At 36.2% G+C, this 22,854-nt stretch overlaps 1 protein-coding gene across 4 annotated transcripts; it reads right to left on the bottom strand.

The window, feature by feature from the left end:
- Positions 1–4: 4 nt before the first annotated feature.
- Positions 5–22,815, bottom strand: LOC126966227 (uncharacterized). 4 transcript variants are annotated; one of them, XM_050810179.1, is made up of 16 exons: positions 22,555–22,815; positions 21,023–21,109; positions 19,057–19,124; positions 18,124–18,162; positions 18,070–18,093; positions 15,986–16,109; positions 15,336–15,405; positions 14,483–14,607; positions 13,648–13,827; positions 12,935–13,078; positions 10,955–11,136; positions 9,404–9,536; positions 7,947–8,066; positions 6,472–6,617; positions 5,561–5,671; positions 5–3,580 (listed from the first exon to the last, which is right to left on the bottom strand). In XM_050810179.1, exons 1-16 carry the CDS (start codon positions 22,658–22,660, stop codon positions 3,341–3,343), a joined length of 1,899 nt encoding a protein of 632 aa, XP_050666136.1. In that variant the 5' UTR covers positions 22,661–22,815; the 3' UTR covers positions 5–3,340. The 4 variants fall into 4 exon arrangements, with proteins under 4 accessions (XP_050666136.1, XP_050666135.1, XP_050666137.1 ...); XM_050810180.1 differs by adding an exon at positions 4,051–4,332 and having other exon boundaries at positions 3,450–3,580; positions 18,070–18,162; XM_050810178.1 differs by having other exon boundaries at positions 18,070–18,162.
- Positions 22,816–22,854: the final 39 nt, after the last annotated feature.

The raw sequence follows: 22,854 nt of genomic DNA, 5'->3' as shown, positions 1-22,854 counted from the left end.
TTCATACAAAGTTCGAAATTATTTTATATTTTATTCGTATATATTACATAGATTTATTCACACTCAGAGCTTACATTTTCGATAAAATATGATACAAGATGCTTATGGTAACTAAACTATGCAATAAATACTTTGGTCTTAATATGGTTTTCAACCGCTATGAAAGGCATTACTATCACTGCTACCATATTTGTTCTCCTGGTGTCTATATAGTAAAACGTCGAGGGCATAACATCATAATATATTAAGGTATACTCGCGTCATACATAAGACAATCTCTTCTTCAACGATGATCGCTTGGTATCAAAACACCGTATAATGCTACCTGTCTCATTTTCTCCCACGTTAAATCTTATGAATGTGTCTGTCTCTTTTTACTGTCGCTTTAAATCATTTTTATAGACCGAGAACGTGTAATGCATTCTATCCCATTCTTTTGCCGGCTGAATCCTATACAAATACCTATTTGTGTCTCTATCAAATACAAAAATATCTATCTGCAAATAATATAATTTCAATTTCATATCGGCTCGCTTTTTCGTTTAATCCAGTTTTAAATCACAACGATTCTAAAGAAGTTTCACTTCAAAAAGGAGCCTATTTTAAAACAATCTAATATAACCAAGTATAGATGAGTAGTACACGTCTAATATACTGTACAAATATGTAATAAACATCAAACATTTTTACCTTAATCTATCTGTAGTATTTTTTCAGCGAAAATTTATACAGCTAAATATAAATATAATAACAAAGATTGAGAACGTCTTGAACTGTTTAAAATATTAACATAAAACTATATATTCTTAGGAACACAAGAAAATCATCAAGACGTGATGTCACCTCTCTTCACTTGCAGCCGACAGACTGCTATATAAGCGGTAGCAGAACAGTTGGTGACCATTCGAAGTCGCTTCCGCTTCGCGCCGCCGTCGTCCCGACTCCAATAGCGAGGACGAACTAGCCAATAAGAGACGGTGTGACGTACCCTCGCCACCGTCATACACCAAAAGGGACCCGCGCCTACAGCGACATGAGCCTCAGGTAGGGCCGTCCTTCCCGCCTGTGACTCACGCGCAAACAGCGGCAGCTCCCATAGGCCCCCCCACACCCGCGGCCGCGCGCCCCGTATGGTGCAAACCCCTGCGACCGTGACCGCGACCGCGACGACGACGGTGACCGCGACCGCGACTCCAACAAAGCCTGCCGCCCGGAGTAAGCTCCCACCACTAGTTTGCGAAGACTTGCCAAACTGGACACACCACTTCCGGGTCCTGACAGAGAAACTGGGCCGCCCGCCCAGCGCCCGACCCTTTGGCAAAGAGGTCAGGTTCACCCCTAGCGATGAGGGCGAGTACCGCCTCATCCAAAGGTACCTGACGGACCAGGAAAAGGTAGAGAAAATCTTTCGCTACTCGTTGCCGGCAGACCGCACTCTTAAAGTAGCGGTCAGGGGACTGCCGGTGATGACTGAACCAGAAGAGATCGAGGAGCACACTCCCAAGGAGTGCCCGCGCCCCACTCTCAGAGCCTCCGACATGTGCAAATTGCGGAGGCCTCCATCCGGCCAACAACTCCTCGTACCCCGTTTTCAAACAGGAGGCACGCAACAAGAAGGCCGGCACAGTGGCGCGCACAACAAGATCGCCGGTTCCGAGTGCGGATCGACCATCATATAATACCACCGCACAAGATCTGCGCGGGCGTACCACAGGGCAGTAGCCCTTCTCCCCTGTTGTACGCCCTGTGTACAAACGACATCCCACTCGGAGCTTCCATCACTCTGGCGCTGTTTGCAGACGACGCGGCGTACATCACCACTTCACTCACATCGAAACACGCCGCGTTGAAGATGCAGTGCCAGCTGGACGAACTACCAGCCTGGCTGAAAAGCTGGCGACTCTCGGCAAATCACAAGCTATCTGCCTATACAGGCAGTCCATTAGCCTACAGAAGCTGAAGTTCTGCGGAGAGGACATCCCGTGGACTTCGACGGTTAAATACCTCAGAGTCACGATCGATCGTCGCCTCAACATGACGCAGCACGTCGAAGACACTGTGACGAAGGCCACCGTCGCCGCAGCGCTCCTCCAGCCTCCCTCTGAAGAACAAGGTGGGGTCTACAAGATCTACATCCGATCCCACCTCACGTACGCAGCACCAGCATGGTACACGCTCGTGACAGGCGGCTCAAAAAAGGAACAGGGAGCATCCGCTCCCCATCCAACTCAGAGAAGAAGATGACCTCAAAGGGGAGCATCCGCTCCCCCACCATCTCAAGAAGAAGATGACCACAAAGGGGTGCACCCGCACCCCCACCCGATGACCTGGGCATATTTATGCCCAGCGCTAGAAACCTGATTCAGGGGGCAAATAAGCCCCGAAAATCATCCCCCACGCGCCCTTCGGGCGCGCATGAGAAGACATCACGTGTGTGGTGACCATTACTTCGTTTGTTGTCGGACTGTGAACATCTCACCGAAACTCGTTGACAGTGACAGGCGGACAGGTTGAAGACGTCTATAAAAGGCGACATATTATCGCTGCAACCGTTGACTAGTTAGGACGTTACTCTGCCCGATTTCTATTCGAATATTAGTCTTTGTGTTGTTTGGAATGTATTCTTAGAAGCTTAAAAACCCTTTTTGATCTTATTTCCTAATTATATATACACACTAGCCGTACCCGCCCGTTTCGCTGGGCTAATTTAGAAAGGAAATAAATTAATGAAGGAATGTTGGAATTCGAAAAATAAGTAGCCACAAACCATCATCGAATGGTGGTAGTTTCATGTCGATACGATCGCTGGTTTAGGCGTGATTGAGCCTCAAACAAACACCATTTTTATTATATATAAGTGGATATACACTCAGGTATATCCCGAGAGGTAGGCAGAGAGCAGTATCACCACACTCATATTTCTAGGTTCTGGTACTGGTGGGTGGTTGTACCACTGTGGTGCTGAGCATTGGCTCACACCACCACCGCCATCGAACACACTCGTTACCGCAAACGCCATAATACAATAACTAGAACAATAGGTTTAAGTGTTATAGATAATAGAATATCAATAAAAAACAAAAAAAATATATGATATTTCGGGACTTAAGAAGGAGAGTACACATTTGTACGTATTTACGCTCTGATTAACAATTTCAAGTTTACATCCCGGAAGTTTAAACTTTGGTTTATATTTAAAAGGGCCGACCGTCAAAAAATGCAGTTTATTTTGAATGTGTGCCTTTAAATATTGCACTGGTTTAACTGTGGTTCTTTACAGAACAACAGTTAAAACAGTCCTTGAAAGTGTAACAGAAATATTCTGTAAGAGATTCAAGATTTAAAACGGCGGGTCCTGCTGTAGGGAGCCGCCATCTTGTTTCATCACTTTAATGTGTTTCGTTAGAATATGTTTGGACAGGGTGGCTGCATGCAGGTACGTGACGGAGCACATCCGGCACCGGTGAGGCCGCCCGCCCCCCTCCACCAGGCTGCTGCCGGTGGAGGGGGTCACTACCGCCTCTGCGCCCAGGTGACATTTGACATGCCGCTGTATCGCGTTCAGTTTTACCGTTCGTATCTGAAACAATTTGACCAACTTTAACAATACAGAACAAGAATAATTCTAGTGGAAATGTGACGGGTGTGGGGATGTCAAGTGAAAGCTTCAGTTAGTTGAGCACCCCAGAAACACAAATATAATTGTTTTCTCGTAGCTTGGTGGCCCAGGACAGAGCTTGTGACTACAAACCAGGCTGCAGCGTTTCCAGCGACTGGCTTGCACAGCCATAACAGGATGCATGCGCACTACGCCTAAGTCCGCCCTTGAAATCATTCAAGGGCTAACAACACTCGACATACTTTCGTCTAAAGCTGTTGGGTGTATGGAAGAATGAAGACTGTCTTACAGATAATCTCTGGAATAGGGTATCAAAGGATTATCCAATCTGTGAAACATGTGTTTTAGGTATCTTATGGTGCCATAAGATACCTAAAACACATGTTTTTCATAAGAACTATCACATACAACTGTGCGAGGAGGATGCTTACCAGTCAGGTGTAAATGAATTAAGAATTTACACAGACGGCTCCAAAATGGCTGCTGGAACTGGTGCCGGTATCTTCTCACAGGGACTGAACATACACACTTCCATACCCTTGGACACACACAGCTCCATCTTCAAATGAGAGTGTGTAGCCATCAAGGAAGCTGCCGCAGTATTAAGAAGAAAAGTACATGGCCACAGAATTAGAATTCTCTCTGACAGTATGGCGGCACTAACAGCGCTGAAGGGTATCAACTCATTGCTAATATACGAGTGTCACCAAATCCTGGAACAAGTTGCCTCTTATAACTGGGTAACTCTGCAATGTATTAAGGGACATAGCGGTTCGTTGGGTAATGATGCAGCGGATGAATTTGCAAGGCGGAACATCGGCAACCCAAGTGACTGCCACTTCTGCGCTCATGGATACACCCGATGAATGAATGTCTCAAGCTGTAGACAATCGAAAGAAGCGATACCTGCATGGTCGCCCAAACTGATACGTAGACTTATCTGCCTTAACAGACATGACATCCGTATAATGGTGGGAACCCTAACGGGTCACACATCACTAAACAATCACCTTTTCACAATTGGCGTAACGGACAGTCCTAAGTGTAGAGGCTGTCTAGCCGAGAACGAAACGGTCACTCACGTTATCCTGGAATGTGCGGGGGTGGCCAACCAACGGACAAACCTTAACTAATACGAGGTCGCTCCAGGAAGTCAGCGAACACCCCAGGAATGTTCTGAACTTCTGGAAGGAGCTGGGCTGGTTGGAGTAACTGGCCAATACTGCACGCAAAATGGACCCATACAAGTGATTAAATTGCGGAAACATAAGCCCCTTTACCAAACTATACCATTCCCGTAGCTAATAATAATTCACTCTCGGATAAAGCGCCAGAGTATTATGAAATGAATTTCGTTGGTAACCTGTTTAAGGGCTCCCTTAGCCCTTAGGACTCATAAATATATTTTATTCTATTTTATTGTGTAGTTAAATTACAATTAATTTATTGAAATGATATACTAGCAACCTCGGTTTGATCACTATTGAACTAATATTCAAGTGTCAAACTCAAGTAAAACTTCTTCATTCAAGCCATCCGCATCATAGAACTTTCTGCATATAAGTCAAAAGAGTAGGTAGTTTGTGACTGCAGCGACCACCATCAATGATACTGAAGAGGTTCTGTACAGGTAAGTAATACTCAAGTGTAATAATATCACTACATATTAAAAAACAGAGTCCTCTGCCCCTTCTATCTGTCTGTCTGTTCGCGATAAGCTCCGAAACTACTGCACCTATCTTCACGCTGTTTTCACCAATGGATACCGTGATTCTCGAGGAAGGTATAAAATGTGTTTTTTAACTTTTTGTATATATTAACAAAATTTGTTGGAGATGTCGGAAAAAAAGAAGAAATCTGGGAGCTCTGAATGAATATATATTGAGATATAATAAATGTCCGGTGGTATTGTGTATTTGATGGGTCATTAAGATCACTCACATCACACATGGTGCACACGTACTGTCTCCTCGTGCCGACTTTAATCATTTTATAAGAGACGTCTTGTTCGGCGCTCAGGGGCCGCACGTCGTTTCGTTCCTTACAATGTACCTGAAACATAATATAACATATAGTAAACCCATATGTATGCTCCACTGTCGTACTCTTCTATTAAAAAAGTGTTGCACACATGTAACCTATTTATACATACATATAGTACATAAAGTTTTTTTTACTGGGACTGTATCCTATACCAGAAGTCGTAGAGAAAAACTGTCGACCGCAGACAGACGACCGCGCTTAAATTCATTCATTCATAGATGTTTGCTTTCATCAAAGACTTTCATCCATAAACGCCATTTGAAGTCGATTAAATGGCCTGGTTTATGGGCACATTTGAAATCATAAAAAATCATCGCAAGAAAATGTTTCAGACGCAGATCCATTTTTCAATGAGACACAATAATTCAATTAAGCTCTCATATAATACATGGAGCAATATTTGAAATTTTTAAGGATGATATTTCTACCCGCTAATAATCACATACTTTAAAATAATTACAATTAGCCAGGGCTAACTGTCTGAGTTAAAAAAAAGAATATATAATAGTATTAGTACGGAAGTCTCACTCCTCCAAAATCAATTAAAGAAATAGGGACTCTTGCGGTCATACAATAAGGTTTAATTCAGATCGCACAACGCTACGAATTTACATTTTTATTCACATAGATGTTGCCTCTCTTTCTATCGCGTCACGCTTACCTCTTCTGACGACATTAGGGTTGACTTCATTACATAAAACTGTACCTACCTAGTATAAAGTTAAAGGATCTATGTAGACATATATAATACAAAGCCTACACTAAACTACAGCCCATATGTGTATCTACAGTGTACACCTATAACGTACCTGTTGATGTACTCGTAGTCTGTATTCAGTGTCGAACGATTGTACGCATGCGCCACACGCATACTTCCGCTGCATTTTAGGCGCTGATTGGGTCTCTTCTTTAACTTTTACTTTTTGTGCAATATTCTTTGGCTTCAGAAGAATAACTGTAAACCACCATGATATTATGTAGGATGTAAATGCGTGTAAGAATGGTATATAGGTAAGGTAATTATCATATTAATTTGAAACGTGGACCTGAAAAATTATTTATTTGTGGACATAAAGAATACTTATATCGGTTATAATTACCCAACATAAAATTTCTTTTAGGGAGAATTACGATCGACAAAATAGTTGATATATCCTAGTTGTTCTCACAAAGTACTCAACGTCAAGTTAAAAGACAAGTAAGACTAGAATCATTCGAAAACAAACATAACTTAACGACATAACATACAAGGAAACTAAAATGGAAGCGGGAGGGTCATAAGATAATATGGAGTTTTAGATTTAATTCCTTCTTTTTTATAAGTTAATATTATAGCTTGGTTATGGTCTCTCAAAGAAATATTTAAAGAAATAAATATTATGACAGTTCATTGTCAGTACAGTAATTTATGAAAATTTTATATACGTTTACATAAATCGTCACCTTTTTGCTCTTATTAGTGATTTTCACTATTATAACACTAGAATTAAGAGATTGCTTCTAACTAATTCTAGTAGGCTTCATAAGATACATAATAGCTTTAAGGGTTAATGTATACACTTTATTAATAAAGTCCCAGCCATTGTTCAGGCATTATTAATACATATAAATAAAATTGGAGTGTCTGTTTGTAATATTGAAACAACTTTTTTTTTCTACATGTATATGAATATATATACATACACCATTAAAACAATTTTTGTCTGTCTGTTTGTTCCGGCTAAACTCGGAAATGGCTGGCTTGACGGACTTTTATTGGCAGGTAGCTGATGTTATAAGGAGTAACTTAGGCTACGTTTATTTTAGAAAATAAAGTAATGTTGCAATGTCCAAGAAACGGTCTAACTCTAAAAATAAATTATATGGCAAAACAACGTTTGCCGGGTCAGCTAGTCCATAAATAAATTTAAATGTTTTATTAAAAATGGCTCTGTCGTAAATCCTACTACTCCACAGCTGAATATCTAAGTGATCGGACAGCCTGGGACTAGATTATGATTATTTTATAGCAATAGCAATGACAGTCCTATATTGTATATTTCATTAAAAAGAGCGCAAAAAATGAATGCTGGGCGATTTTCTTGAGCCGCTTCTTCTCTCTCAGAGCGCCATTTGTTTCCGAAGCGGCAGTAGCATCTAGAATATTAGAAATGACATCAAAAATTATATATTTTGAGAAAATAAATGCCTTTTGTTACTTTAAAAGTTGTGCTCCCAAATAATACCTAATATTGCTACCTAAAACACCTGATATATATTTTTAATAAATTGAAGCCATACGTACTTCTCTTGTGGAGGCTGATGGACGCCCTCGCCACCTCATTATCAACTGTAACTTCCTGCACGTGTATTTGTAAAAAGTTTATGTCGTTGCTTCCTCCCTTGTGTTTCTTATTTATCTCATCTGCAAGTAGGGTCTGTGGTTATGAATCAAATACTTAATAATTAAATCAACTTATTTTATTTTGAGGAAGAATTAATTTTTAGAAAGTGCAATAATTTCATAGAAAAGCGACGCTATTAGTCAGAGCAAATTGAATATTTGTTAGTTCGCTAGTCGCGCTCATCAAGCAAACTGCAAGCGTAAATAACAGGCGATTAAAGTAAACAAACTGGTAGAAATAAAAGATATAAAGTCTAATTTATAAAATTTACCATTACTTTAAACGTAATTATTATTCCAGCATTTTACAACTTTTACATACTTAGTATGGATTTAGCATATTATACGAAATAAATGTAGTAACATACTTGTAAGCGCATTACGATGATATCAAAAAATGAACAAAAACCGTGCATTAATTTTGTCAAAGAGGAGACTTATCATTTTGAGCAAATTTTAACGTACTGTAGAATTGGGAATGATTCAATGAACTTGAATATCTGAACATCAAAAAGTGGCGTCACCATTTTGCCGCGCAGTGTAATACACATGCCTTGCACTGTGCCGGCTTTACTCTTTGGTGGCGGCGCTTTTCAAAGGCAACGGTCGAACTTCGGACGGCATAGGGTAAGACATCTTCTATAGAGAATTAGCTTTCTTTAAAGGAATCTGTTTAAGTTTAATTTGAAATTGCGGGGTAAAAATTATTGTAAAAACACTGCACTCCAAGTATTTAAAGCTAAACAGCTTTTAAGTTTGTTTTTATTAAATTATGAAGTAGTTGAGAGATAATGATTGTAAGGAAGAACTAAGAAAAACAATTTATAACTTGTTTCACATGTTCCATTAATCGAAAGCGACCTATACAAATCGTACCAACTTACCTGTTCGCTGTTCAGGAAATCACTCAGAAAAGAGTGGTTTCGTAAGTATTGAACTTACAAATATCTACTACTCTATATCTACCTACTCTTTTTTACAAAGATCACCAACTGGGCGACCCTGACGGAAACCGTACTGGCTACGCTGAACATCTGGTGCTCCTCTAAGTATCCCAAGAGCTGACGGTTAATAATAAAAAATACACGTCATTTTCAAAGGCATTCTGGTTTAAATACCTGCTTCTGGTTCGAAATAAATGTTCGGTGAATTTACCCTTGAGAGGGTGAATTAGGAGTTGAAATTTACATTGGCTGTTCGTTAATTCTGATGGAAGTAGTACGTTACTTATGGAAGTATTAAGTTACCAGTAAAATTCAAAGTTCTTGGACAGGACTTCAGATAAGTTGGCCAACTCGTTAATGACATACCACAAAGAAGGGCATGATGAACTGCAAGCCTTCTCCGTATAAACTTACCCTTATTAATCTTCTGCAACATATCCGATATATACTGAAAGACCCAGGTATCTTCCTTTCCCTTCACAACCCGTCCTGGTAATATCACTGGTTCACATTCTTTTACTCCATCATCATTGTCTTCGATTACGACCTAAAACGTGCGATGTATTATGCGGATACATAAAACATTTGAGTTATTTTCTTCGTAGTAGTGTGGAAGTTTGTATACTTATATAGATAATATTACATATTAAAATATTATCAGACTTGTGCTATGGTATGTGTGTGATTGTGAGTCTATAATCAGAAATGTAATTCGAGATCAAAAATGTAAACAAAGAAATGCCACTGTCGATATGACAATTCAGAGGTTATCAACATCTTTCTATGTAGTTGAATTATAAACTTATTTTGATTTATAATACATATTACATAAATATCTAAAAATAATTTAAAAATGTCATTATTTGGTAAAAATAATTAGGTTACCAAACATTAAATGAATAATTTTCATATTAAAATTCGCTCGCTGATCCGCGGTCTGAAGAGCTGGATGGCGACGAACAAGACTACTACCAGGTGTAGATGATAGTAGAGGACAAACGAAAGTACGGGCCTCCTGGCGGTGAGTGACTACCGCCGCTCCCACACACACCAGCGATAACGGCCTTTCAAGTACATGATGTCTTTTGAAGGTACTCACCGCAGTCATCGTGGTAAAAACATCTAAACATCGTCCATAGAAGTTCATGTCCGAGATTAGTAATAATAATAATAATATTGACACTTAAATTTGAAGGTACCCGTATTAGGTATTCGTATCGACCCGGAACCACCGTCAAGGAATTTTGATTTTTTTTTTAAAAAGGCATGCAACGCTCTTGTGATTCCTCTGGTATTGCAAGAACATGTGGGCGGCTGTGATCACTTAACATCAGGTGACCACCTCATCCATAAAGATATACGTTTGCACCTACCGGGATTCAAATCCGGGATGCACTAGATGTGCTATTTATTAGTAGTATATAATTTTTGCTTACTTTTCTATGAGATTGACATCTTCAATAATAATGCAGTATTTGTATGATATAATAAGTTTTTGTGGGATAAATAAAATTTAAGTATTATTATTATTACCATTAAGTATTATTATTTACCAGTGGGAGGTTCTTTTGCACAGGATGCCGGCGGCGCCTAATTCTGCCGTAAAGCAGTAATGTGTAAGCATTATTGTGATTCGGTCTTAAGAGCGCCGAACCTAGTGAACTAAATTACTGGGCCAATGAATCTTTACATCTTATGTCTCAAGGTGACGAGCGCAATTGTAGTGCCGCTCAGAATTTCTGGATTTTTCAAGAATCCTGATTAGCACTGCATTGTAATGGGCATGGCGTATTAATTACCATCAGCTGAACGTCCTGCTCGTTTCGTCCTTTACTTTCATTAAAAATAAAAAATTTCGTAGTATACTTTCTCTCGACGTCGTCCGTTATATGTGAATATACAATAATTCTTAGATCGTTAAATAAGATATTCTAAATTAACCAAACCAGATCTATTAAAACTCACCTTGGTTATAATGAGATTTCGTTCAAGTACTGCCGGTTTGAAGGCTGGTACTCTCAACAATTGTTGTATCACACTGTCGGTCTCTTTTACAGCATCTTCTTCAGAAAACGTTATCATCTGTCCCTTTATTGCTTGCTGAATTAAACTCTCTATCTTCGGGTTGAATGCAGTCACCTGTGGATCTACAAATATCTGCTATTTATAATGATATTATAATAAATAGAAGCCTTGACTTGTCTGTCAAAACGAGAGATGTGCCCAGTCTTAAAGGTGGATGTCGAGAATGCATGTATTTTGGGACCCACTGAGAGAAGTGGCGTACATCATGGAAACTTAGTAATTGTAGAACGTAACAAAAATTAAGAAAAAATCAAATCGTAAGTCTAAAGTGGGAGAAAAAAGATATACCTAACAGTAAAATATAACCTAAAACTATTTATTTATTATTTTTATCTATTGTTCAATCAATAATTTATGTCTATGCCTAGTTACTGTCTGCTAAAAGATAATATAATTTAAATGTGGAAGGTTGGCCAGCAGCTAATAATTGAGGATTTACGATTCATTCTTTTTTCAAGAAGTTATCGAATCTTTTAAAGATACTTTTACCTTAAGCGATAATAATCTTATTGAATCTTATTGTGTATTCGTACTGAATTACTGACTAGGTATAGATAGTTTGATGATGTTGGAACATCCTTAAAAAAATGACTTTTATGTCAAACGAATGTTGATATCAATGTCGCAAAACGTTCCGTTAGTACAAGATAACTTATTTTTTAATAAATTACCATAATTTATTTCTCTTGACTTTAACTTAACGAAACAAATTTTACGAAAATCAACCGACTTCAAAAAAACTATAACAAATCAATATAGTATGTACTAAAAAGTAAAAAAATAATTGCGCATTCTTCTACATCTTAATAATCAACTTATTTTTAGAGTTCTTCTTAGTAAAATAAAATATTAAGCAAACTAAAAGTCAATCGAATTATTACAACAATATTATTTAGTTACAATTATTGTTATTTTTGGAATCAGTGTTCTCACGCCGCGGCCCCGCTCTCGTCTCTCGCCTATTCACGATGCTCGGGCGACATCATACCTTAGCTGTCATCGTATCCAGCAATTAATAACAATAATTGAAGCAACATTATATAGTCGTAATTTGACGGATTTTTTTTTGATAACCTTGTTTCACTTTTTTTAGTGAATCTGAAGTACACAAACTAATTTGTCTGGATATTTGAAGACCTATTAAACGTGCTGCTCATATGAGACAGCGCCGTTAAAATGAAACAAACGAAGTCAGGGATAAACGCCTATCTCAATGGAGGAAATTTCAAAGGAGACGTGCAAAGAGCGCATAAATAGGTTCTATCTATTTAAGCGCTTGCGTCATGTTGCAATGCAGCAACGAACGTAAGCACATTGCAATTTAATTATAGAAAAAAATCGGCCGCAGATGACACGATTGATCATCATATTCGACTACAAGACTTACTAGAGGATAACGAGGTTGCGGTAGGTGACTCAAATATCCAGATAGTATATAAAAGGTTCGGCCTAGTATCGTTAATTTGCTCCTAAGAATTGAAGAGTTCCTTTACTTTGTCAAGGATACCATAATCAGAACATAACCAAACTCTCATCAAACTTCCCTCGAAGTATATCCTTCCCAATAAAAAAATGAATCATCGAAATTGGTTGTCGTGATATCGAGTTATTCGTCCATTTATCGCGCACATACTAAATGCAAATTTAAGATGTATATCGTTTTCTCTGGATGCCATTGTCAGAACTGGACCAATTGACATGGCATCACACGGGAGGCACCAGCTTTCCAATAAAAAAGAATCATGAAAATATTTCACCTAGTCGAAAGTTCTAAGGTAAGCAAATATGAAAAAATACCGTCGAATTGAGAATCTACTCCTTTTTTGAAGTCGGTTATATATAGTATGTCAAGCAACTCACACTCTTTGTGATTAATATTTCTTAGTTTTTTATCTGATTTAGGTTTTTTCTTCTTTTCCACAACTGGCTTTTCTGGCTTCGCGATTCTTGCCACTAATTTCTTTCCATTCATTGTCATACCTAGTACAATCTCTGGTGGAATATCTGAAAATATATATATAGAAAACTTCAAAAGCTTCAGTGTGCCTTAACGCCAGAAAATCTGTGTGATTGTCAAAGGATTACATGTTGGGCTAATCTGAAGACTGTCAGATTTTTTAAGTCCATATTATTAATACAGTCCACGGGAAACACAAAAGCAACATACGCACATTGATTTAAATAAACAGTGGGTAGGGGACATCATCAGTGGTGGGGTGCCGACATCAATATCTATCGATTTAGCCTCATGTATTTTCAACTACATTCAAATTCTGGCATTATGCCTCTTTAGAGCTACTTTTTTATGACAATAAGGGACGAGACAGGTACAATGCAGTGCCGCTCAGAATTCTTTAAAACACAAAAATTCTGAGCGCTCGTCACCTTGAGACATAAGATGTTAAGTCTTAATTTGCCCAGTAATTTCACGAGCTACGGCGCCCTTCAGACCGAAACAGAATAATGTTTACACATAACTGCTTTACGTCAGAAATAGGCGCCGTTGAGGTACCCAATATATAGCCGGCATCCTGTGCAAAGGAGCCTTCCACTGGTTTAAATATTTAAGTTACCTTTCAAAGCAAATTTGGTTTTAATTTTAATAGTACTACTATTAATTCTTGGGTCGCTCTTCTCATATTTCTCGGACAGTTCGTTGATCGTTGTCTCCAGAAAATCACTTTCAGCGGGCATAAGATCTGGAACCTTCTCCTCAATAATCTCATCAGTTTCATCTTCTGTAGAACGTGCAACTGGAACAAGTATCATTTCATATTTTTTTTATGTAACGTTCAGCTGATGGTAATTGATACGCCCTGCCCATAACAATGCAGTGTGGCTCGGGATTCTTGAATAACATAATAATTCTAAGCGGCATTACAATTGTGCTCGTCATCTTGAGACTTAAGATGTTAAATCTCATTTGCCCATTTCACTAGCTACGGCGCCCTTCAGACCGAAACAGTAATGCGTACACACTACTGCTTCACGGTAGAAATAGGCGCCGTTGTGGTACCCATAATCTAGCCGGCATCCTGTGTTCAGAATGCCTCCCACTGTAAAAGCGAAGGATGCCTCTCAATGGTAAAATCATCTTTCACATTTCAAATGAACCCCACATTTTTATATTTCTTGAGAAGACAAAGAAGAAAATATTAAATTAAAATTTTTGATAAACATATTTGGTCAATTATTTGAAAATTTACTAAAAATTGTAGCAACCATAACCATAAGGGTCGAAAAATTTCCCTGATGATAACACTCTCGGTTCAGACCAGTATATAAAACACTGCTTTTATTATGTACTAATAAACTAAAATTTATATGTGCTTTGACTTAATTATTCAAAGAGGACTTCAATGATAATGTTCGATTAAAAAAAGCGAAAATAAAACAGTAGATACCTACCGGCTGCATATGGCTGCATTTCTAAATTTTGTGGATTGATGTGTTCAGCGATCTCTTCGGAAACAAGATCTCTTTGAATGCTGCAGTTGTACTGTACTGTCTCATCCCCAGTTTGCATAAAGTCACTGAACCAGATATTCGTTATATAGAGTTATTACGTTTAACTATTAATTCAATATATAGGTAAGCAGTAAGCGGTGGAGTGATCCGGGTTAAAGGGATCAATTTCAAAATCAAAATGTATACTTAACTATATCATATTACAAAATATAAAACCTTTCATTTAATTTTAAAATTAGGACATATCAATGCCAAATTTCGTTATGTCCTTATAACACGGCTTCCTTGTAGCGCCGTTTCATATTACGCGATTTTAAATCTCCCATACATAAGGGAGATTTCCCACATACATATTTCATGTACTGTGAAATTTATAATGATGTGTATAGTTCATACATTCTTCACTTCGCGTACCTTTGCACGTTGCGTGTCAAATGTGTTATTACATTTTTTTTATATGTATTAAAAACCTTAATAAAATAGTAAAACTAGGCAACCATTTGGAAATACTTGTTACGAATTGTGGTTAATTATTATTATTACGAATTTCAAGGTCATATAGACGCAAATCTCTCTATTACGTGTTTTCTTATAACGCGGAACCACTCTACCGCGTTATAGGGAAGCGTACCTGTATTCATGAATCAATATTGCCTTCCTAATAGTAATTAAAAAATTAAGACTTATCTTACATAATTACTGACATTTTACTTTATAACTACGAACATATATTATAGGCATAAATAAAGGTTACAAATTGAATGTCAATGTAAATATACTATAAATAACAGACCTGATTGTGGATTGTGTGTAACCATTAGGAGTTTCATTAGCAGGTACTGCTCTGAGTTTCTGTATTATTTCTGAAACAATAAAAGAAATTAAAAAAGGAGGGATATAAAGGTTCCAATACCACACCATACCAAATAAAGTGGTTTGCAGCAGATCAGAAACAATAAGTAAGTGGCGACTCTGGTGTGTCTAGTTTGGTAGCTTACGGAAATACGGTGAAATATAGCCCTTAAAGCTTCATTTCACAATAATGGCAAAAATGTAGGTAATTATTTTTGATGTATCTATATGTAAATATATGTATTTATGTTATGAGCATAACAGAAATTACGAAAAGCTTAGGTATAGTTTTGCTGTCTGTTTGTCAGTCCATCTATAAATCGCAACAGATCATTTATACGTCTAGATAGACTACGAAAGCTGTGAAAACGTGGAAAAAGGTCGTTTAGAACTAACCTCTATTTCGAGCAATTCACGCACACTAACACAAAGAGTCATACAAATCACGATTGTAAGACGTAGCTTGTCACGCACACTAAACTAATATCCCTAACAGCAACAGACTCTATCTAGACGTATAAATTATCTATCAGTCACAGTTATTTTAGTATTCGCAATCTTAGTCATAGTAAGTTAAATATTAAATCATACCCTGATTGTCTGTAACATCTCGAAGCCTCATATTATTATCGAGTAAATATATTTTGTGATTATTTTCAAAAAGCACCCATCCTCTTTGTTCTAATTGCTGATACTGTGCGGAGGTTATAGTAAGCTGAAAGTTCAATGCAAAAAGTTAAAATATGTATATGTTTAAACTATACATATATGCATATATACAGTAAACTGCCCTTATAAGGCCTTAACGCCATTTCTCACATACATATTTCTGTACTGTGAAATTTATAATGACTTGTACAGCATAAAAATTAGCTTCACGTAACTTTGCAAGTGTGTCAATTGTGTTATAACAAAATTAAATTATTTTATTAAAGAACAATGGCGAAATTTTACCTGACTATAGGAATAACCGTCTAAGGTTAGGATAGTTACAAAAAAAAACTTCGTAGATAAATTGACTTGTTAGATAAAATTGTATTGCAAAAGGAACCGGGGAAATAAATAAAATATTTTCATTTTCACATTATATGCTGTCACAACTATGAAATCACATCCATTTTAGGTTACATCAAGGAAAGCTATCTGTCAATATGACTGACAGCGATGAGCGAATGATCAATGAGTTTCTATACCTGTCACCTATGATCTACCTAATACTAATAATACCTATCAATTATAGTTACCGCAGTTGTTTTGTGCTTTGTTTATTTTAATAAGTAGTTTCTATTTTACCCGGCTTGGTTTTGGACTTGAATAATATCTTTCTCTCGTTTTAAACTCTGAAACTCATTTTGAACTTCTTCTGCTCTCCATTACCGGACTATGATATGCCCTAACGTACGCTGTTTATATAACAATAAACAATTAAACAAAATAAAATATTTTGCTTGTTTAATTTAGTGCTACCTACTTCTACAAAATAAGATCTTGGATTGAGAAAAAGAAATTAGAAAACTAGGTACTTATTTTACCAGTTTTTTAAGATTACAAAAATGGATGAAGGTACTTAATTTAAAAGTCGACCCGAGCCTTAAAATTGGGCGTAGGTTAGGTACACTTTAGAAGTACCTACGACTATGGATTGCGCATTTGACTTCCCTCTTATAAAATTACTTATAAAGCTATGGACAACCAACTCTGGTTTGTTGCAAATAAACTCTTATTACCATTGCATCAAGTAACAAGTTTCCATTTTATCTTAATATGATACTCTTGAGTTGTTGACTGTAGACAGTTTAGTAAGTAGGTATTAATTAATAATAGCTATTTGCCTATGGTAACTGGTTCCTATCCTTAAAGATTTTTGGAATGTAAAAAGTGTTATTCAGTGATGTTGTTGTTGGAATATAATAGATAAGTATATTATAGTTAGAACGCTTAAATAATAAAAAGAAAAACCTAACCTAAAACAAACAAAATAATCATTTATTTCTCCACTATCCCGGTTCTAAATTAAAAATGTATAGTATCAATAGATTCAGAAAATTATAGAGAATTAATTAGTACAGGTCAGTTCTTGAGACGCTACCATTCAATTTCAAACATTTTGTAGTATGAAACTTCGCCATTGTTCTTTGTGTATTAAAAACCTTAATAAAATAGTAAAACTAGGCAAACAATCGGATCTACTTGTTACGAACTGTTATTAATTATTATTTTAAGGTCATTAAAACGCATTATACGAGAATTCACCTATAACGAGGAGCCACTCCACCCCGTTATAGGGAGTATTACCTATGGAGGAAGATATATACCTTTTTCCATACCTATTTTCATGAATTTAGCTGGAGCAGTTATCTTGAACTTACGACTCAATTCTAAACTAGTTCCGCATTGTCTAAACTATTCATAGTTTCTTATTTTGTTATTGCAACTCTAGTTAATAATTATCAACAATAAAATTAACTAAAAGTGTTCAAAAAAATTAGAAAAAAGTCCTAAACCACAATTAGGTGAAAAAAGCGGATAAAAGGGGAAAAATTACAATCTCCTAAACTACGCAAAATCGTAGAGCATACATAGAGGTTATTCGAATACTCATCGCCATGAGGCTTTCAAATTTTAGCTCTGGACATAAAAATCTCGGCCAGCCTGTATAATATATCTATACTCACCTGTGTACAGTTATTATCCACATTGACGGGCGTCGCGGTCGGAACATCTATATTACTGAGGATTTGTGGTTCCTGGACCCCACAGTCTGCCAGCTGTAATATTTAGTAAATAAATGTTATTTGATCTGGCATCAATGTGGCCACTCAAGTTCACACTGTTTCCACCACGAATCTTGAGAGATTCACAAACCAATATTGTATTAAGATATTCAAAAGAATTGTTAAAAAACGTTTGTGTGGTAAAGGTTGCTATATGACTTTCTTAATGATACCACAGATTGGGAATAAAGCGACCGCCCTCAGGCTATTAAATAATAAGTTTAATTGCACAATATTACTTTGTAAACATATTTTTTGATGTAAAAAAGCCCGCTCTTTTTGTTGCGCCCATTCTTCTCAGGTCTGAGGCATTCTTTTTGGAATCGTTGGGAGTTTTTGACTTTCAATAAGTGATGTCACATCCTATTTTGAATAAAAATATTTAAATATGTGTGGACGGTGGTTCATTGTCGTGCTGGCAATGATCAGTGACACACTCCTAACAAGATAATATATGCATGTTGTAGAAAATCTCAGACTTTATCAACTATTAATAACTTTTTATAGTTTCATTTAACCGGACAGCCATAGAGTAGATTATGATCGTAATTAGTACCGCTGCAATTGGACTGATTAAATTGCTGGCGTACTTGTTTAGAGTTTGGAAGATGCTTGAAATGAATCAATAAATGCATTTGAATATTTTATTTGGTAATCAGTGATAATGGTAACAAATGATTCAATTTAATTAAAAAAAATACATTAATATAGTATATTTACATTGCCAAAAGCTATCATTGAAATGTTACAAACCAGACGTATTAGTGTTAAGCATAATAAAGTTTTATCCCTCAACACGTACATAGGGTTGTAGAAATAAGTTTCTGAGACCTTAGATTACTACAATACACATTTTAATAGTTAATATAGTAAATTGAATTTTTTTACCTGCACATTTGTTACACTGTTAGCTTCATTAAGTAGATAATTCTCTTCATCCGGCATTACAAGCTGATCTACGGTATTAAATACAAATGAATTAAGTGTTTCAAATTGTCATATTACATCAAGAAAACCTGACTTAAGTGTAACATTTATAGCTGCTATAACAGAAACAAAAAATTGTTTGGAAAGTACAAAAAATAAAATGACATCTTAGATTAAGAAATGGTCTCCGCTGCGCGACAACTAAATACCTAAGAACAATAGCTTCTTTATCGCGGCAACTATTAGATGCTTGTGTGCGTGGAATATTGACACTCAATGGCATCTTTCAACTTTTGTTATATACATTTCGCACTATTTTACATTGAAATTAATAAAATACAAAATACTTACTGATTATATGTGATACCAGTATCTTTCCTATTTCTTGTAGTATTATTTTTAGTTTCAATTATATCACACATTAGAAGTAAATTTTGCCGCACTTTGCGTATATGCATGCAGTATCTACCTTGAGCGCAGCGGAGACCATGCCTTAATCTAAGAATGACATTGTAATTATTTCTTTCGTGTGTTGCTTCTCAATATATTCTTGATAATGTTATGTATATACATGGGCACATAAGAGAATTTGCAAGAAACTGTCATAACCATAATGTTAACACCAGGAACAAAAATAGACTTATAATGCCTACTGCTCGGATAAGTCCAGTTAGTAAGTCTTTTGTGGGGCGATGTATATGCTTTTACAACAAGATTAAGTGTTCGAAACAAAAGTAGTAAATAGTTCAAAATAATTGTTAAAAAAGTTTTGGTTTATGTGTTTATCTAAAGGTTACTAACACATAAACGACTTTCTTAAAGATAATGTGACCATATTTTTTTATGGACAAAAGAAGGCCGCTGAGTTTTTTGCGCCTTTTTTTTCTTCTCAGGTCTGAGTCATTTTTTTTGAGAATGTGTGGTAGTTATTGACTTCCAAATAAGTGATGTCACATCCTATTTTGAATAAAAATATTTAAATTTTCTTGATTTACTAGATTGTATGAAACGTCCAGTCATTGACAGATTGACAGACGACGGCTATAATCTTGTAAAAAACGGACATAGCCGAAAACCACTTCATTTTTACTGTTCGCTTTCAAACTTAGCCGGATTTCCTATACTTAATCGCCAATCGCCATACTGTAATTACAACTAAGTATTTCAAACCACTGCACATTTCATACAATTCAATTTTTACTAAGGCAGTCCCGCCGCTTATTACGTAATAGGTATTAACATCCTCTCTGTAAGAATCAGATAAACGTCTATAATTCTAATAACCACCACAAAAGCGATCAGCCTGAGGGTACGTGGAAACTTTTTCAGAAACATTTATTTTATTGCCCAAATATATATGTCCAAAATGTTAGTAACACATGAAGAAAACCAAGTGCACACTGACAGCCGAACAATTTTTTTTAAATTACATTGTTTGTAAATATAAATTAACAAATAACATGTGTGCAATTCACACGTGGTAGAAGTGAAAACCTTCAAAAAATTTGGCTTAAAAAAGACATTACTATCACCGCTAACATACTTATGTTCTCCTGGTGTCTATGTATATATCTATACTATCGTCATACATAAGACACTCACTATTTCTTCATCTATGATCGCCTGACACCAAAACACTGTATAAATGCTTCCTATCTCATTCTCTCGCTGGCTGAATCCTATACATTTACCTTTTTGTGTCTCTATCGTCTCCTTTTTTCGTTTCATCGAGTTTCAAATCACAATGATTCTAAAGGTTTCATTTCAATAATAAAAAATACGCTATTTTTATTTTATTTAGTGTCTAAATTGAGAAAACCTAACTATTTAATATTTGTAAGATAAGTCACATAACAGCAGTGTGTGGGAGTGCCCCCACTCTACTGTTGATGTGGCGCGCGGGCGCAATAATAGTTATTAACATTACCTGATACAGACATAAGTTGAGATGAGTTACCGACATCTACATAGTACTGCTGTGGATTGACATCGAATACTGGTTCTGTCTTATTTACTGGAACAATATAAATTTACATACACTAAACACAGAAAGCAATCCAGCTCTTACAAAAATCTATTAGCATTACAATGCTTTTCATGAGGACTGGGAAATGATTCGACAGTCAATCTAGTAATTTGCTGCAAGAACAGATGCATAAAACTACTTTCAGACTATATTTCTACTTAATATGTTAAAAAAATGGCCCAACATTCAAAAAAATTTAACTCTCATATTTATCTTTCTGTGAAATTGTAATACTGATTCATAATTCAAATGTTTCTTAATAACTTTTTTTAATTTCAATGCAATTGAAACAGCAATTTTTATTGAATTATTTTATTTATTTATATTTACAGGAGTGACAATAACAACATATTGGCGTCAACATGTGGTCAATGTCATGAAGCTTCATCAGTTCATAAAGGGGCTTCGACATGGGGAAAAGAATTGAGTTGAAACTCCCAGCCCACCTTTTAAATCATATAACAACTACGCCTACTTAATATAATAGAATACAATTTTTGGTGGCCTGCTCAGGACCAGATAATAATTTAAAAAAAAAATAAAATTTTTATTTGTCAGTGCCACAGAAATGTGATGTAGTGATTTCCTATCAATCGGAACGGTGCGGGCGGGCATGAGAGAACTCGTAGATATACCTAGTACAGGGTATTTCAATATATCTAACTGCGGAAACTCTTACACAACCTGCAACTATACTAATCAAAATAGTAGTCTGGGCTAAAAGTATTTTTGCACTTTATATGAAAACTCAAAACAATTACAATATAAAATATTCTAGGAAATAACACCAAAAGAGAATTCTTATAACAAGTTTTAATACTAACTACCAAAAATTCACAATCAATGTAACATTTACACAATTATTGAACTGAAGTAAATAGAAAAATAATTCAATTCCAAAATAAGTTATATTTACAGATATCTACACCCTCTCCTCCATTGACTATCTAATACACTCCTTTGCAAAAAAATGGGTAGTTTTGATTTTTCTCACAGTTGTAAGCAAATCGATTATGCCTGTCATCAGAGTGACTTCTAACAGTATGATTATTATTCTATTATTATGTGCAACCACTTTAGGGTTATTTTTTCATCCCGGGGCAGCATAAGGCTTTGTGAATTTGATAGGGTGATGCTAGCCCAACTACTTCTGGTTTGCATTCTATTAGTGTGAGTCACTCTGCATTTGAATATTGTGCAAATTTTAGGTGGGAGCCAATCATTAGATTGTGTACCAGGCAGACATTGACTGTCAGTCATCCCCCTAGTAATAAGCACTTGACATTTATACTACCTTCTTAATAAAAGAATTGAAATTAATAAGGGATAAAGCTACATTTTCAGGTCCCTTCCGTTTTCACTGGCAGAATTTCATTTCACTGAACGAATGTTGTAAATTAAACACTGGAGTAACTTAGAGTTTTTATACTCACAAGATAAAAATGTTCCATCAGCCTGCACTACAATTATTTGATTTGCTACATTTTGACTTGTATTTTGTTCTATGTATTCGAAGGTCTCATATACATTGTTTGCCATTTTAACCCCCCAGTGTCCACAAATTTTATTAACACTACATTTTAAAGTAGATTTTTATTACAAAATACAATCTCAATCTCACAAACGTATTAAAAACATACTCGAGTATTATTTTATTTACATTATGCATTTCAAATTTTATTTAAAAAAAAAAAAACAAATTTTACAAAGAAAGCTTCTGTCAAAATTCTAAA

This window comes from Leptidea sinapis, chromosome 9 (genome assembly GCF_905404315.1).
Source record: "Leptidea sinapis chromosome 9, ilLepSina1.1, whole genome shotgun sequence".
Lineage (NCBI taxonomy): Eukaryota > Metazoa > Arthropoda > Insecta > Lepidoptera > Pieridae > Leptidea > Leptidea sinapis.
The sequence above is the reverse complement of the archived record's forward strand: the minus strand, read 5'-3'. Positions and strand labels throughout refer to the sequence as shown.

What these genes read in the sequence shown, in the direction of transcription:
- LOC126966227 (XM_050810178.1), bottom strand. Translation starts at nt 22,660, where the DNA reads ATGGCAAACAATGTATATGAGACCTTCGAATACATAGAACAAAATACA. An exon ending in ACAGTGTAACAAATGTGCAG is followed by an intron (nt 18,163 to 19,056) that starts GTAAAAAAATTC and finishes TAAATATTACAG; the next exon opens with CTGGCAGACTGTGGGGTCCA. An exon ending in AGATGTTACAGACAATCAGG is followed by an intron (nt 15,406 to 15,985) that starts GTATGATTTAAT and finishes TTATTGTTTCAG; the next exon opens with AAATAATACAGAAACTCAGA.